Here is a 16,072-nt window from a genome sequence, read left to right as displayed (position 1 = left end):
GAGGGTGCAAGGAGATGCTGAGACACTAGAAGGTGCATTTTAGTGTGAATGGTCAGTGCCATCCTAAATATGTGCTGTGTGAGGCATGGTATTAGGGTAAGGATTACGGTAGATAATCCCAGGACTTCAAAAGCTCACTTAAGGCCTCTTCCGCCTCTACTCCCTGCTCAGAGTTTCATGGGCAAAGTGTTGTGTAGCACAGGCCATGCCATTCCCCTCTGTGAAGGAGGAAGGTGCTGGTACTTCTCAAGGATTGCAGTTCCTGGATTCTGCTGGGATTTCTTTTTGTCCTAATGTCATTTGATTTAAGCAGTCTTGTTCCCTCTGATTTGCTAGGAAGGATTCCCGACCCCCACTCCCATATCTGAGGTCAAAACTGCCTGGGTGTTTGGGTATTTGCTGCTAGTCTTGTCCCGCAGCCTTCTCCTGGGATGGTGTATGTGGGTGGTGACACGGGGAGAAGGGAACTGAACCTTCTCTTCCTTGAGTAGCTCCAGTGCTTGCATTTGCCCTTCGGGTGCTTAATCTTCCCAGTTCTTGTCTGCTTGATTGCTGCCATTCTTAGGTTTCTGTTGAGTATGTTGGTACTTATTACCCTCCTTGAATTTCCTTGTTTAAACTAAGTAAAGTGATCTGAGAGCAAATCTGAAGGGGCACAGTGTAAAAGTCCAAATCACACAGATGGTGCCACTGGTTTCTCCTGGCAGAAGGGATGGAAAGCTTTGGTGTTGCAGATGTCTCTGCTGCTGAAGCAAAACATCTATCCCGCAGACTGTATAGGAGCTTCTGGCTCTTTCCACGCTGGGAATAGGTTTGAGTTGGATACTAATGGTACATACAGTCTTTAAGCATGTGATCTCTTCTTGAAACAGGAAAGATTTAATAGATTGTACGGGGCTGAAAGGGACCTCACAGATTATCGGGTCCAGCCCCCCCCCCCCCCCCCCCCCCCCAAAACTCTAGGCAGGAGGACAACTGGGGTCAAGTGACCCCAGCAAGGTGACTGTCCAGTTTCCTCTTGAAAACCTCCAGGGTAAGTGACTGCACCACCTCTGGAGGGAGTTTATTCCGCAGTCTGGACACCCTGACTGTGAAGGAGTTTTTCCTGGTATTAATCCTGAAGCGGCCTTCCAGGAGTTTGTATCCATTGGTCCCAGTCTTCCCCAGGGGTGCCCTAGTGAACAGTTGTTCACCGAGCTTCTGATACACTCTGCTGATATAGCGGTAAGCTGCTATCAAGTCCCCTCTCAGCCTTCTCTTCTGTAGGCTAAAGAGGCCCAGGTCCCTCAGCCTTTCCTCGTATGGCTTATCTGGCAAGTCCCTGATCATAGGGTGGCTCTTCTCTGGACCCTCTCAAGTTTTTCCACATCCTTATTGAAGCGCAGTGCCCAGAACTGAACGCAGTACTCCAACTCCAATTTCTGGGATCCCAGACGTCATTTGAGAGTCCTGCCCCATCCACCCAGAAGACACGGGGAAGGTGGCTGTGACTTCTGAACCTGTTTAGCACCTGCAGCTCAGGAGACAATGGAGTTCCCTTTCAAGAGAGTTAATTCTGTCCATTTCTGCAACATTGCTTCAGAAAAGCAATGAAGAATTTTTCCAGCTATTTTGGTTAGTTTAATAAAAGATACCAGACTTACCCAAAGAACTTTGTCTGCCTGTGTCCTTAGACCAACACAGCTACAACCTTCAGACAGGCTGACACTTCATGATGCTCTGCCATTTCCGACACTTGAAAACTGGCAACTCGGTGGTGAAAAGTGCTAGATGGTCTGCTGTAAAGATGGAAACTCTTTCTACCCCAAGCAGTTGTAGCGAGGGCAATAATTTCCTTCACTGTGGCTGTGCTCCATGCCCACCTTACAGAGAGTCTTAATAAGAGTATCAGCGTGGTCGGTTTTTGATGCGGAAACTGTCTGCGACCTGCTAAGTTCACTCCAGTTGCTGTAAGGCTGCTTTGTTGTTGCTGAGCTGGGTTGGATTCAGATCCCAAATGAGAAGCTCCGTGACCCCATAACTTGGATCCTAACTCCTGTGGTTCTAGCCCTGGCTGTGATGCAAGTGTGCTGTGCGACTTGGAGAATGTTTCCTCCAAAAGGAGGAAAATGCTACGTATCGACCCTTAAAGCTTCAACCGCTGTGGATGTGATCGCATTCTCCATAGCCATTAAGTTCCCCCCTCCCCCACTTTTCTCCCCTTCCTTGTATGTTGTATGTGCAGACTTCTCTTCACCCTGCCTTAACTTACCTGCTTCACTGGTGCTCACCTCCTTTCACTATGGCTGCTTCCCTCAGCAGCTGCTTAAGCTTGTGCTGTTTGACTTGGCTAAACCTGTCTTTGGACAGCAAGGACCTGCTTCTTCCACCCCATTCTCTTCTAAATGTTGCTTATTTCTGCATGTAGCAACTGTTACTTGTTACTTCCTTGGGGTTTTTTTGTTTTCGAGTCACTACTACAGAGACTCGGTCCCCAGTTACCTTTCAGCCCCCCCAACCCCCAATCTCTCCTTATGCATTTCATGAGGCTGAACAATGATGCCGTCAAATACTGCATAAAACAAAGGGGAATTTGCATGTGTGGTTTTTATAATCCCTAGAATATGATTTCGCACTTTAATAGGATTTAAACACTTGTTAAATCCAACCAGCTTTGCAGTTTTTTGGTTTGTTGTTTTTTTTTTTTTTCAAAAGTGGTGCAAAATAATGAAACTTTCCTGTTAATTGAAGCTCAGAAAATGCTGCTCTCAAAAAAGCAAAGTATAAATGATTTTGGCCATGTCTTAGAACTGTACTTTTACCTCTAGCTAGGTCAGCAGCTATTTAAAAATTAAAAAAAGGAACTAAGTTTCTGCTGCGGTTCACTATTATGTGCAAGTAGTGGAGAAAGTTAAAGTTAATACAACTTGTGCTAGTAAGATTTTTGGGGGGGTTGTTGTGGTACTTCATTGGACAAGTATTTCAAAGGTCTTGAACTGAAATTCCTCCGATACGCAGTAGTAAAACTAGAATGCTTAGGTGAGCTCAATTTGAAAGGAGATTGGTTTAAATCATGGAAGTGTTTGCATATTTTGCACCTGCAAGTGAAATGTGTGTTGGATTACTTGCCTTTAAATAGTTATTCTGCACTGCTGATTTTTAACTTGACAGATGCTGCATGCATTAATGGCTCAAGCTTTCACTTTAGAGGCACTTACTTGTGGCTTGGGCATTTTTTTTCTTCCAGCTAGATTGTGAGGCCTTTAACTGAAGAGGGCTGGTTTAGCACAGTGATCTAACTCTCACCGCTCACTACATTTCTTACATTCCCACTTCTGCATGCGGTAACTTGTGCACATTGCACCCCTTTTCTACAATGATCAGCTTACACATTTCAGAATTGTGCAAGTGGCATAGCTGCTATAAATAATCAAAACCTCATCTGAAGGGTGGCTAGGCATCTAAACAATTGAAGTTTAAATTTAAAACAATGACAATTAAATGTTTATAGATATTGTATATCTATAATATATAAAACAATGGCAATTAAATGCTTATAGATGGAATTAATACTTCAGTTTTCTGGTTACATTTGTTATTGTTATGGTGCCCATAGTGTCGGCTGCTTCAGATGGATAAGATGCTCCATCTCTACAAGAGATGGCAAAGTAAATGACAACCTGGAAAGAAGCTGGAACTTCTACAGTTATGAATGTGATCTTTTGCTTTTCGTATACATAAATGCAGTCCATATAAAGTGACTACATCCTGGAGCAAAAGTCAAGGGTCCATTTGAATGTTCTCCGGTTTCCCAGGGGCTTTTACTGGAAACTGAGAACTCAGGTGACCAAAGGTTACCTGGCCCTGATAAATAGTAGCAAGGATGGGACCATAATATTGCCCTGGGGTCTGTTAAAATGGGATTCTTTTAACATCCCCAGCTCTTGTTGTCTTGTTTCGCATTTAAACTTCAATGGTTTTGAGAATTGAGGCACTGTTCAGCTCAGGTCTCCTGTGTCCTGAAACTGTGGCCTCTTTGTGATCCTTCAGAACAACGACAATGAGACAGCACTGCACTGTGCTGCTCAGTACGGCCACACAGAAGTGGTGAAGGTCCTCCTGGAGGAACTGACTGACCCCACCATGAGGAATAACAAGTTCGAGACCCCTCTGGACCTCGCCGCACTCTATGGGAGGTTGGAGGTTGTGAAGATGCTGCTGAATGCTCACCCCAATCTCTTAAGCTGCAACACTAAGAAACACACTCCCCTGCATCTGGCAGCTAGAAACGGCCATAAAGCTGTTGTCCGTGTCCTCCTGGATGCTGGCATGGACAGCAACTATCAGGTATTGTGTCAGTCTGTGTAAAGCTGGTACCTGCTAGAAGGGGGACAGATTGAAATCCATAAAACAGGTGAAGTTGTTGTGGCAGGCCTATCTTCTCCTTACCTTTGTCCTGACCCAGTTAAGGATTGCTCTCACTATGGCCAGTCCATTCAGTCCTTGCTTGCTGTAGGAAGTTTCTCAGGGGAATGGGTGAACTCAGGAGTGTGGTGTGGTGTTGAGTAAATGCCCACTTGTTAATTGGACATAAAACCCCAACAGGCATCAAGTGGTAGTTTCACCTATGAGAAGGTTGGCCTAAACGTGAAAGTTGCTCTGTTACCCATCTCCTTGAGACACCTAGCTTGTCATAAGTCTGTAACCATTGCTCTCAGCAGAGGATGTATAGTAGAGGACTTGAGCATTACTCCACTCAGATGTGGAGAGGCGAGAACTCCTGTTTTTTTTCACCACACTGTTTATTACAAATTGTTGGTGGAAGCAATAAATTCTCTCCCCTGACTCCCTTCTCTGTCCTTCCCCAGGACAATATCTGTCTAAGCTTTAGGGAGTTTTTACTTGGCTTAGAAGTCTGAGACCAAAACTGTCATCTCCTAGAGCAGGGGCGGGCAATTATTTTGGGCAGAGGGCCACTTACTGAGTTTTGGCAAGCCATCAAGGGCTGCATGACAGGCAGCCAGGGACAGATAAATACTAATTTTCTTAATTTTGGGGGGATCCCACGGGCCGGATAGAATGACTTGGCGGGCTGCATCTGGCCCCCAGGCTGCATTTTGCCCACCCCGTCCCAGATTCTCAGTGCTTCGGCACAGCATCTTGGGTGATTTGACCCCAGCTCTCGCAGGAGTTAGTTGCAAGGACAGCCCCTTGTCCTCATGTGGTGCAATTACTTGATTTTCTGTTCTGTAAAGCCCTGACAGTTCTTGGGTCACTGTTGGCAATCTGTCCTCATTCTATTTTCATTTCGTTTGCAGACTGAGAAAGGCAGCGCTCTGCACGAGGCTGCTTTGTTTGGCAAGACAGACGTGGTACAAATCCTGCTGGCCACAGGTGAGAGCGCGACAACACTCCTTGACATAACATGGAAAATGCTTCACCAGCACCTTTAAAGAACTGTCTTTATTGTGGCAGTGTTTTATCAGCTATTTACCTAATTATCACTCCTCTCAATGACCCATGGAAGAGGTATTGCCCAGGGTAGTTGGGTTTAGATCCCTTTCTTTAACTCAGCCTTTGAGATGACCAGAAGAGGGACCTAAACAATGTCTCCATTGAAAGAGGCTGGCTTTGCAGGCATTCTGAAAATGCTATCTCACTCTGCTTATCTGGATGTCTCTTGCTGTAGGTATTGATGTGAATATAAAGGATAACAGAAGCCTGACAGCTCTGGATATTGTGAAGGAGCTACCATCTCAGAAAAGCCAACAAATAGCTGCTCTGATTGAAGGTAAATTCTTTGTCTTTGTTTATGGAGAGGAGGTAGCTGTTCTGATCGGGTATCTCTTGCATAAATCTGTGTGGTTGCTACTTTATGATTTTAGCCATATGGCTATTTCTACAAGAGTAGGGCAGCTAACTTTGTCATATTAGCTGAACGTCCACTTAAGTAGCTTCTTTGTTTCCTTTCAGTTGGATATGAACTTCCACATTTCCTGCTTGCGTCTGTTGCTTATTAATCCTTAGGGTTTATTTAGAGAGAGAGAGAGAGAGATGTTCAGAGCAGCTTGCAAATATTCATTAACTATCCTACCACTCCTGGGGGTGGAAAGCATCTTCCCCATTTTAATGATGGGAGAACAAACTGATCAACTGAAAGTTTCCATATGTGAATGCCTGAAGTTTTACCACCTTAAGTAACATAATTGAGACCTCTGTGCAAGTGTCTGACTTTGTGCATTGAAGCTTGATATTTCTGGTCTGGTTCATCTGCCCAGGATTGCAGATTCATAATTAGAATTCAGGTCCCTTGACTCTTGTGCTAGTCTACAATATGACACTGGCTTGTAAAAAAAAATGTGCTATAACAAGTTCAGAGTGGTTGAAAGAGAAGTCTGTTGCTTTTTTGAGATCTGAGATGCTGTATATATTAGTGCACTTTGACTTTTTGAGGCATAATAAGCAGCCAAGCAGCTTTCAGAATAGCCACTTAAGTTCCAGGCCTCAAAGGGAGAAGGTAGCGCACACACAGCATGTGTGGTGCCAAACCAGGGAAGAGGACTGGCAGGATTACCTGTATTAACTGCATGGAGGTTTATCTGTGTGTTAGATTCTCACTATCTGAATGTTGCTTCTTCCCCACCTTCTTGCATAGATTACACAACTGGAAAGAAGAGTGCAAAAGCTGCAGAAAAGATTCCCCAAGCACCTGTAATTACTGCCTCCGAACCTGCATCCCGGATACCGCAAGGTGTGCTGCTCTTGAAGGACTTGAGTTCCAATTAAGTTTTGCGCTTACTGGTAATTGTAGTGTTCTGAGAATAGAGAAGGCAGGGTCTGGTTCTTTAAAAGCCCTGGGCTTTAAATCTTGAATTGGGTAATATGTCTTTTATCTCTAAATGGTCAGGGGGGTTGGGCCTCTAAATCTGGGGGGGACTGGTGTATTGGCAATAAAATTTTGCCATTTGGGATGTCAGTTTCTGTGCTGCTTACCCAAACGGCAGCATGTAAAGTAATGAGGACCATTAAGGTTTCAAAATGAAATGAAGGCAAAAGCAGCTTTTCTGTCTCAGGGAGCAGCCCCTTGAGTTAGAGCACTCTTTACATGGATGTGCTTTGTGAAATCTAGGCAAAAATGCCCTTAGTTCAGAATCTCTTCGGATTCTAGGGCCCTTTGGATCATCTGGTTCTAGTCCTGATTTGTTATCTGGCACCTACAGTTGCCTGCTTGGATTTTGCCACTCTTCATAGGCATGACATGGTTTTTCTCTTTCTACTCTCCAGGTGATGTGGAAAAAGCAGTGACAGAACTGATCATAGATTTTGATGTGAACCCAGAAGAGGAGTGTCCTTATGAAGCTTTATACAATGCAACATCTTGCCACTCGTTGGACAGCCTCGCCAGCGGGAGGTCTTCGGACAGAGACTCTGTGAATAAGGAAGTGGAGGCAACTGGTCTTAAAGCATCAGGGGTCAGGCCTGTATGTAGCCGTGTATGTACTTATGACTCCCTAGGGAGTATAGATGGGGGTTTATCTCCACTCCCTTGCTCTCTCGTGGTCTTGCCGCAGACTACCAAGCTGTACAAATGCCATAAGGTTTTTAGATCTGCCACTAGGTTTATTAGGGCAGTTGAGCCTTCCCTTCTCCTGCTGAGCTGTGCGTGCTGCCCCTGCAGCATTCTCTGCATGTAACCATTGCTCTTTGTCTCACCATTTGGTTCAATTCTCTATCCAATATGTTACTTGGCACCTCTGTTCACATTATTTTGTCAGGCCTACTTTTGTATAAAGGTTAACAACTTGGCTTTAAGGAAACTGGAAGTGTAGCCAGATTCTTCTGTGTGGCATTTTTTCCCTTCCTATTTACCCTCTTCCTTCCCCAAAAGAAATCTCTAATACGTTAATCTCAGAACATCCAGTGGTAACATGCATGAAGCTGATCCGCCCAAGTGCTTCAGCTGTTGTGATGAGAGTTGGCAGCAATTTTCTGCCTGTCATTTGCAGGCAGAATCCTGCAGGGGGCGCTTAAGGCCTTGGAAGATAACGGCGTGATGGCTGGAACAGCCTCCAAAAGAAATCATCCCCACTAACCTTCTGTCAGTAGCATCTGCTAGGTCTTTAACTTGTGGCAACACTTTGCTGAGGGGCAGATGGGATGCTAGGCTCTCAGCATGCTTTCTCAGTCCTGGTGTGCTTTTGGGCTGAATTTTTCATAGACTGTATTCTGTTGAGTTGTTTTGAAGCAGACAAAAGGAAAAGCAGTAATGACTGCCTCACTTGCTAGAGTATTCTGAAAGCCTTCTCTTCTTCCAAAAAAAGAGAACCACTCTCGCCTCTTTCCTGTAGTGTGTCAACCACTCCAGCATAGATGAGACGAAAAACCTAAAAATGTTCAGGAAAATTTCAACCAGGTTGATGTTTGTTGGAAAGTATGCAGTACTGAAAGCAACACCCTACCAAGAACCAAACCTAGAGGTGGATTAGGTCTATATATAGTGCTCTGAGAGAAGCCAAATCCTGTTGAGCGCACAAGAAGAGCTCAGAGGTACTGAGCTGTGATGGAAAGCAGGGAAGGAAAGAGCAACTGCTCCAGAAACATGAGTGATTTCCCCCAAAATCTTGTTTGGCATTTGGAGCAAATGCTTGAGCAACGTAGCAGCTGCACTTGCCATTAGGTGGTGCTGCTGCAGTGAGCACAAGGAGGTTTGCTAGACCAGTTGGGATCTGGTGCAGGTACCCTAGTATAAGGCTGGGTTTCAGAGCTTTCCCTGGAAGTTGTCACTTTGGCTGTCCCAAGAAATGCAGTGCAGCAAAGCCTCCCTAAAATTTCTCTCTAACATAGAGCTCCTGGAATGTATTCACTCCTGCTAACTTAACAGAGCGATGTGTGTGAGCTCTTTAAACATGCTCTCCCTTCTCTCCCAGCTTGTAACATCACGGTGAACTCACCCTTAAGGTATGTCCACACTGAACATTGCAGTGCTTTGTAGGCAGACCCGGGCTAGCCCTGATACTGGAAGCAGTTGATCTACATTAGCAAGGTGCTTCACCTAGACTATGTTATCCTGCTAAGAAACTTGTTTAGAGCTCATGTTCCTGTCCTTGCACAGTGTATGTGTATCTGGGCCCAGGTGCCAGTAGCAGTCTAGGCAGCACGGCTAGACTGCTCCTGTTCTTGAAATAGCTCAGATACGTATATGGCACACACCCTGAGAGGGAGCCAGAAGTAATCAGTCTCAAGCAAAGCCATTGATGGTATCCTTCTAAACCGCAGAGAGAGCGTCCTCCCCCTCCTGCCAAGCCACCCCCGGACGAAGAGGAGGAGCATGTGGAGAAGCTGGGTCACAGCACTTCCTGTGAGGTAGGCAGGCATTGCTCCTGAAGCTTTTTATGGAGGTGGGGACATGCATGGTTTAAAGATGGGCTTCCAGTGGTTCTGGAGGAGTTCAGTCTGATGTTCATGAGTTTCTTGAGTGTTACATTGCTACTAGTTTTTTAACATAAGAATATCTTATACCTCAGCCTTGACCTGTCCTAGGCTGGGAATCCTCATAGGAAGAAACTTTGAATCATGGCAATGGTTTTGTGGTTATCCACTGTAATGATCCCATCAAATGCAATTTCACTTATGGCTGAAACATGAAAGGATGCTGTTTCCAGTGAGAGTCAGAAGTTTGGTGAATTAATTTCAGCTGAGCATGTGGACTGGCATGTGCTACGGACACCTCCTTCTGTAGAGATCTTGTCTGTGCAAAGATCTTGCCATGCAGAACTCAAACATTTTACATGACAAACAGAGTTTGGATAATCATACATGGAGAAAGGCTGTGACTTACTGCTACTTCAGCTGAAGCATATGAGGTGGGAACCAATGGAGGCAGGAAGCAAGAGAGTAAGGATCCTGAGGAAAACTTACCTCCTTGCTGTTTTAGAAATCAAATATTTCTGCAAATAAGATGAGTGTAAACAATACACGTGGATGTTTCTCTAGCCCTCCTTCCCCTAGAACAAGTTTTTAATTCATCAGATGATTTGCTTAGATTATTTTTCAGCTGATTAGCTTGAGCATCTACAGGTGATAAATTTGATCTACTGTTTTCCAAGGCACAAACCTACTCAAGTTGTCAGTAAAAAATGTTTTCATTAATAGAGGTGGCATCTTAAACATGAATGAAATTGCATGCAGTACACCTGGGGATACTGTGAGGTAGAATCAAGATGTGAGGCTATTTAAGGAACAGTTCCTTGTACAGGTTTTATTGTCATTACAATAATACTTCCCAGTTATCTTTGCAGTCCTTCATAGGACTGTTATGGGGGGGGGGGCTGGGAACCAGTATGAAGAGTCTAGAAAGTGGAAACTCTGTTTGTAAAGATAAGCATGGTAGCAAGTAGGGTGATGATGTATCATTTAAAGCTCCTCCTGAGTATCTTGCTCATATTTAATTACAAAACACCTGCTGTTGTTCCCTCCATTCAAGGTTATGAGGAAATGTGATCTGTTAGGGGAAATCTTGCTGGCAAATAGATGTGTGCGCAGAGTGACTCCTTTGGGGATATCTTGATTTGCAACCAATTGCATTGATATCAGTTACACGCATTGTCTGTATTGTAGCTGCCTGGTATCGACCACTCTAGATAGGATGATAAAGCAGTTTGAGTTTCAGGTTGTTTCTGGCTCTCCATATATTCTGCTTCCTCAGAAAGTACCTTTTTCGGGCTGAAATTTTGCCATGATTGGTCTCTGTCTAAAGACTAATTTTTGGAGAGGAGGGAGGAATGAATTTGAGCAGGACCTTGTTTTTGAGTTGAGAGCAAAGAATGCAATATTCCCATTGACATGGAACCCAGTGATGGCTGACTTTGACACTTGGCGTTTAACTCATCCCCGTTGGAGAGTGCTCACAAATAGGTTAAAAAAAAAATATATTTAGTAAGGGTGCAGTGATAGAGACTTTTTGAGCCGATACCAATGGCTAATGTTTAACGAGCCATATTGGCTGATACCGATCCAATTGCCGATATGCAGCCCAGCAGCTTTGTGACCAACGTTGGGGTGGTAAGTCTGGTGTGAGGGGAGAGAAGGGGTGTGGGGAGGGGCAGATGGAGGCCCCAGTAGGGAGGGAGGGAGTAGGGCTGGGTCACAGCTCCTCCAGGGGGTGCGGGAAGGGGGGGTGGCATAGGGGCATGTGCCCCCTGGATTTGTGTGTGGGGCAGGGTGGTCTGCTGCTGTGGGCTGAGGCTAGGGCTTTACCAGGCTTTTCCTGGTGGTAGGGCTGAGCCAGGCTGCACTTGGGGCAGGAGGTGGTGACTCTGGGATGGGGGCTAAAGGGGTGGGGGGGGGCTGTAGCCACCCCAAAATTTGCCATAGCTTCTCCTTCCAGCACCACCACCTCCTGCCCCAAGCGCAGCCCAGCCCCACCACCAGGAAAAGCCTGGTGCAGCCCTGGCCCCAGCCTGCCATGCCCTGCATGCAGATCCAGGGGGCACATACCCCTATGCCCTCCTGGGGTGCATGCGGTGGCAGGAACCACCTCTCACCCCCAAACCCTCTGGAGGAGCCACTTGTGGCTCCATCCCATGCCCCGACCCGGAAGTGCATCTCCTACCCCTGGCTCAGCCACAGCCTCCCTCACCACTGGGACCTTGATCTGCCCCCACCCCTTCCCACAGCAGACTTACTAGCCAGATGCTGCTCTCTACACTGTCAGACTGTGCTCCTGACCTCCTGCGTGCTGTGCTGTGCTGCAGCTGCATGCATGCACAGGGCGTTTATCAGCCACATCAGCCAAAAAAAGCTCATTGCCGATGCTGTCCATATTCCTTATATTGGTGCCAATTTGATATGGGACCTATGTATTGGTGAACCTCTAATATTTAATAATAATTAAAAAAAAAACAATTGAAAATTATCCCTTGAGTGATTTGTATGTGGCAGTCGTAGATATTCAGAAGGGCCAAATGAAGTCTAACCTGACATGTAATATATACACCTGCAGTTAGAAGGAGCATAATCAATGGTTTTGTTTTAGACCAGGTCAGTCAGATTCAGACGCAGCTGCTGGTGCTGTGTGAGAGAGAGACTGCAAGTGTCTCTGAGCTGGAATCCTTGCCCACCTCCCCAAAGACAGCAGACCAGGAAACTGCAGAAGAAACGATATTTTTAAGTTTTTTGCCGCATTCTGTAACTGCTGAGTTTCTAATTTTAAAATAGTCTTTTATTCTGCTGCCAAAATAGGACCATCAATATAAGCAGATGTGCAGGAACCAGGAATTTCTGACTTCTATCGTTGGAGGATGTTTGCACTAACCTGCAAAAGACTTGATTGCTTGTAGGTCACAAGTGAGCTTTTTCGCTTTCAGTAGAGCTTTTCTGTTTCCATAGTCTAATAAGGGACTAGAACCTCAAACAAAACCTCAGTTAATTTTCTATTTACTACTCTCATTGTCACTTTAGACAAGCTTGTCTGAAAGGGATTATACCATTGGTTACTGCCTGTAGCTTTCTTTTCATGGAAGAAAGACACAAAATTAGAGCTGCCTACTTTTAAAAGAATCATCATAATACACCTCAGAGATAGTGCTATCCATTTAGGAAGTGAGTTGCTGCTAATGAATCCTTTAGAGCACAGGGAATGTTCAGGGCTGATAGGGCTAGGTGTGTTGGACTGGGTGACGGTCAGCACCGAGAGGATAAGGTCTGCTTGGGAATTGGAATAAGCAGTGGATGAGGTCTTAAAACCAATTTCCTCCTGCCTGTCTCTGGTATGCACTTAAATAACATAAGGCATAGGTGCTTGCTTCTCTCAGTTAAGTGCATCTTAAATGCTCAGTGCTCTGTGTCAGTTGTTGAGGATAGAATGTCTTTAGGCTCTCAGCTTGATTATCAACTTGGCTATCAGAATTAGAGCTTGATTTTTTTTATGTCATCTTATATGAAATCAGTCCATTTCAGTGGTTTGGGTATAGGCATGTTACCAATCTTAATGCAGTTAAGTCTTAATGCTCCGTGTTGTTAAGTAGAAGTGATATCTGTTATTAGACCAACAGAGTAGTTGGAAAAAAGTTCTTAGCAAGCTTTTGGGCGCAGTCACCCTTCTTCAGGCATAGGGCATCTCTGCTAGTCTGAGACTCCAAGGAATGAGAGAAACTAAAAGTGTGGCAGGATGTCAGTGAGAATGTAAATAGAGAGAGATTAGAAAGACAAAAGGTAAAGCGGGGGAAGAGAGGGGGAAGAAAGCAGGGGACAAAAAAGGCCAAAGGGAAACACTACAGTGATAATAACACAAGACAAAAAAGAGGCTATCAGTCAAAAAGGAAATGGTAGGGCATCAGGAAGAAAAAGGGCAGAAAAATAGGGGAGGGGAGTAAAGGTGGGGGGGGGGGGAAGAAGAACGTAAGAAGAGCTTACATTCTTCTTTTCCCCCTACTTTTTCTCCGAGCCCAGATGACCAGAACAACATACAGAAAAATAAAATTGCCTTTTTTTCTCAACCTGTAACAGAAGATGGAAAATAACAGTAAATTGGGTGTACTGGCTTTAAATAAAAAGCAGTATTCCTTGTCTGATGCTCCAAAATGACCAGGGTTTCAACTCTTTTAGCAGATGTGGAAGGAGGACCTGCCTTTCTTCCTTTCCAAAAGGAGGATGCCACCTTGCACACCTGCCATTCAGCAGCAGCAGCAAAAGCCACTGTCACCTCTTGGAGTCAGAGTAGCAGTTAATAAAACATGCTAGCACACTGTGCAATGTTTGAGGATGGACCTGAAGTTTTACCTGTGAAAATTAGAAGGCACCTGTTACAGACTGTCTCAAATTCTTCATTGACAACTCTGTCAGAGTAAGGATGTTTGACTGCAGACTAGAGCATGTAAATAAGTAAAGGTCAAATCAGGGAAAGCTTTATTTTGGTTTTGTCTTGCAACTGGGTTGTGTAGGGTTCACCACCAAGGCAACAGACTTCTGTGTCTTGGACTTTGGATTTCACTTTGTGGTTTTGAGTTCATTGCAACACAAAGCTGCAGTAGAGGGTTGGTGTCTGTGCAGTGAGGAAAATGGCGTGTACCCAAACCCACACAAGCTGAAATATTCATACAACTCTCCACCTAATAAAACCAGAGGACGTACAAAGTTCTTCTACACAGCAGCAGATTCTAGGAGCTGTAGGATTTGTGATGAATGCATTCATCACAGTTGAAGTAGAGCTTCATAAGAAGAGTTGGCTGTGAGAGTATTAGAAGTATATTTATGCCTGGCTTGATCCTGGTTATAACCGTTACAGCAAGCCTGCTGCTGTTTAGTATTTCCAGGAGCTCTGGCTAAAGCCCATTACCAACTGGTTATGGTTTTTCATGTTTCTACAGCACCATCTGGTCAGAAGTTTCTTAATTTGCTCCTGTTCAGAGCAGTTCCACCTGAGGAGGAACTTACTGCTCATGAGGTTTCACTTTTTGCTCAAAACACAGGTAGAATAAACTGTGCTGGGCAGGCTGCTGCTTTCCACTGGGACACTGATTTAAAAGCAGACAGGGTTTAGGCAAAAGCAATATATGGGTGTAGCATGTGGCTGAGGCCTGCAACTCCTTTCTGTCTTTGCCATAGCATTACGCTGCCTAGTTGCCATGTAGGTGAGTGGACGATCTCTATCTAGAAAAGGAAAAGATGTGCAAATTTGTTGCCTCAAATGAGTGACATTCATCTGAGGATGAATTTTGGTAGTCTCCAGCATCCCAGTAGACTGGCCCTGGGCAGTAAGGTCTTTTGCATCCTTTGGAGGGCATGACCTTGTTGAGTAGACTGTTTTTTTTCCACCCTGCCAGCATGTTGAGTGGATTGACTTCCTGACCTTGGGTTTTGGTTTGGTCACTCTCTGACAGAAATTACATTAGTTGAGGTGGGCTCTGTCACCACTGCAGCAGTGCAATTACAAAAAGGTTCCTGGGACCTGATCTACAGGTAGAGTCAACACGCCCTTGACCAAGCAGGGAAGGACTATAAGCAGACTTGAAATGTAATGTATGTAGTCGTCCTATTAGCTGGGAAGTTGGAGCAAATCAAGGATTGCCCATTTTGGAGGTCTGGGAAGCTGGGTGTACCCATCACCTGCGAGCACTGCTGGCAGGCAGCCGAGGGACAACACGTTTAATCTAGACCAAGTTTGACTTCAGTTCTGCAGCAGGACACTTGTATTTTTCAGTTGACTAGAGAATTGGCAGTTGGTAAAGATGCATTAAAAACATAATGTTTTTCTTGACTTGAATATGATGATTCAATGACCGTCTTACTCTGTCAAATTCAGTTTTTATATTGCATTACTCTAGGCCTCTTCAGTTTTAAGTGTGCCATGTGACTCGGCATCAAAAATGCTATTTGTGGTTTTGGTGTGCATGGCAAGCTTTGACAGAGGCATCTAGGCTTTTAGGTACGATCAGCAGCTAAACAGTTAACATGGCTCTGCAAACTTGCATCAAGTGGTCTGAGTTAACATTCTGTTAAGATAAGTAGGGACACAGATCTCTGCTCTTTTTTCAGGCTGTCTGCAAATTCATGAAGTCATCACTGTATATCAGTTCAGTCAATGCTGGGGAGCGTTCTTCAATTTTCAGTGTTAAAAAATAGCACTTTACATTTTTTTTTTAATGGTAATTTCAGGTTCTGGATTATAGTCCTACAGCTAAGGATGTGAAGTCTGCACCAGGTCTGTGGTCTGAGCCACGAAGCAAAGAGGACCCTTTGTGTTATTTATCACAGGGGTAAATAAATGGGTTTCCTGACAGGCAACTGCAATATGCTGTGTCTTGTAGGCCACTGTCACACAGAGGAAGAGCAGGGGGAATGCTGCTGAGGAAGAGGAGCATCCTTATGAGCTGTTGCTTACAGCCGAAACTAAAAAGACGGTTGCAGGAGACAGGAAAGCAAAAGGTAAGAGCCCTGCCTAGAAAGAGCGTAATTCCCTGACTGCCTGGGTCAGTGCATGTAATATGAATGACCCTACCTGTGTTTCCATGGTGGGTGGCTGAGTTCTGCACTGCAGTGGTTTGCTTGCATGCTTGTGTGCCCCTTGCCTGGCCCTGGCACTCCCCTTTTTCTT

General features: G+C 44.9%; 1 protein-coding gene across 12 annotated transcripts in view; it reads left to right on the top strand.

Moving 5' to 3' along the window:
- Positions 1 to 16,072, top strand: part of ANKS1A (ankyrin repeat and sterile alpha motif domain containing 1A) — a 153,685-nt gene that overhangs the window by 47,175 nt on the left and 90,438 nt on the right. For 6 of the 12 annotated variants that reach the window (XM_059717260.1, XM_059717253.1, XM_059717257.1 and 3 more), the window contains 7 exons: positions 4,030 to 4,326; positions 5,298 to 5,373; positions 5,669 to 5,770; positions 6,635 to 6,730; positions 7,264 to 7,472; positions 9,256 to 9,342; positions 15,786 to 15,903. In XM_059717260.1, the coding sequence (XP_059573243.1) occupies positions 4,030 to 4,326; positions 5,298 to 5,373; positions 5,669 to 5,770; positions 6,635 to 6,730; positions 7,264 to 7,472; positions 9,256 to 9,342; positions 15,786 to 15,903 (985 nt within the window). The remainder of the gene's footprint in view (positions 1 to 4,029; positions 4,327 to 5,297; positions 5,374 to 5,668; positions 5,771 to 6,634; positions 6,731 to 7,263; positions 7,473 to 9,255; positions 9,343 to 15,785; positions 15,904 to 16,072) is intronic. The other 6 variants (XM_059717267.1, XM_059717258.1, XM_059717263.1 and 3 more) reach the window with 1 other exon arrangement.

The sequence above is a fragment of the Alligator mississippiensis genome, chromosome 14, assembly GCF_030867095.1.
Source record: "Alligator mississippiensis isolate rAllMis1 chromosome 14, rAllMis1, whole genome shotgun sequence".
NCBI lineage: Eukaryota > Metazoa > Chordata > Crocodylia > Alligatoridae > Alligator > Alligator mississippiensis.
This window is presented reverse-complemented; position numbering and strand designations above follow the sequence as displayed.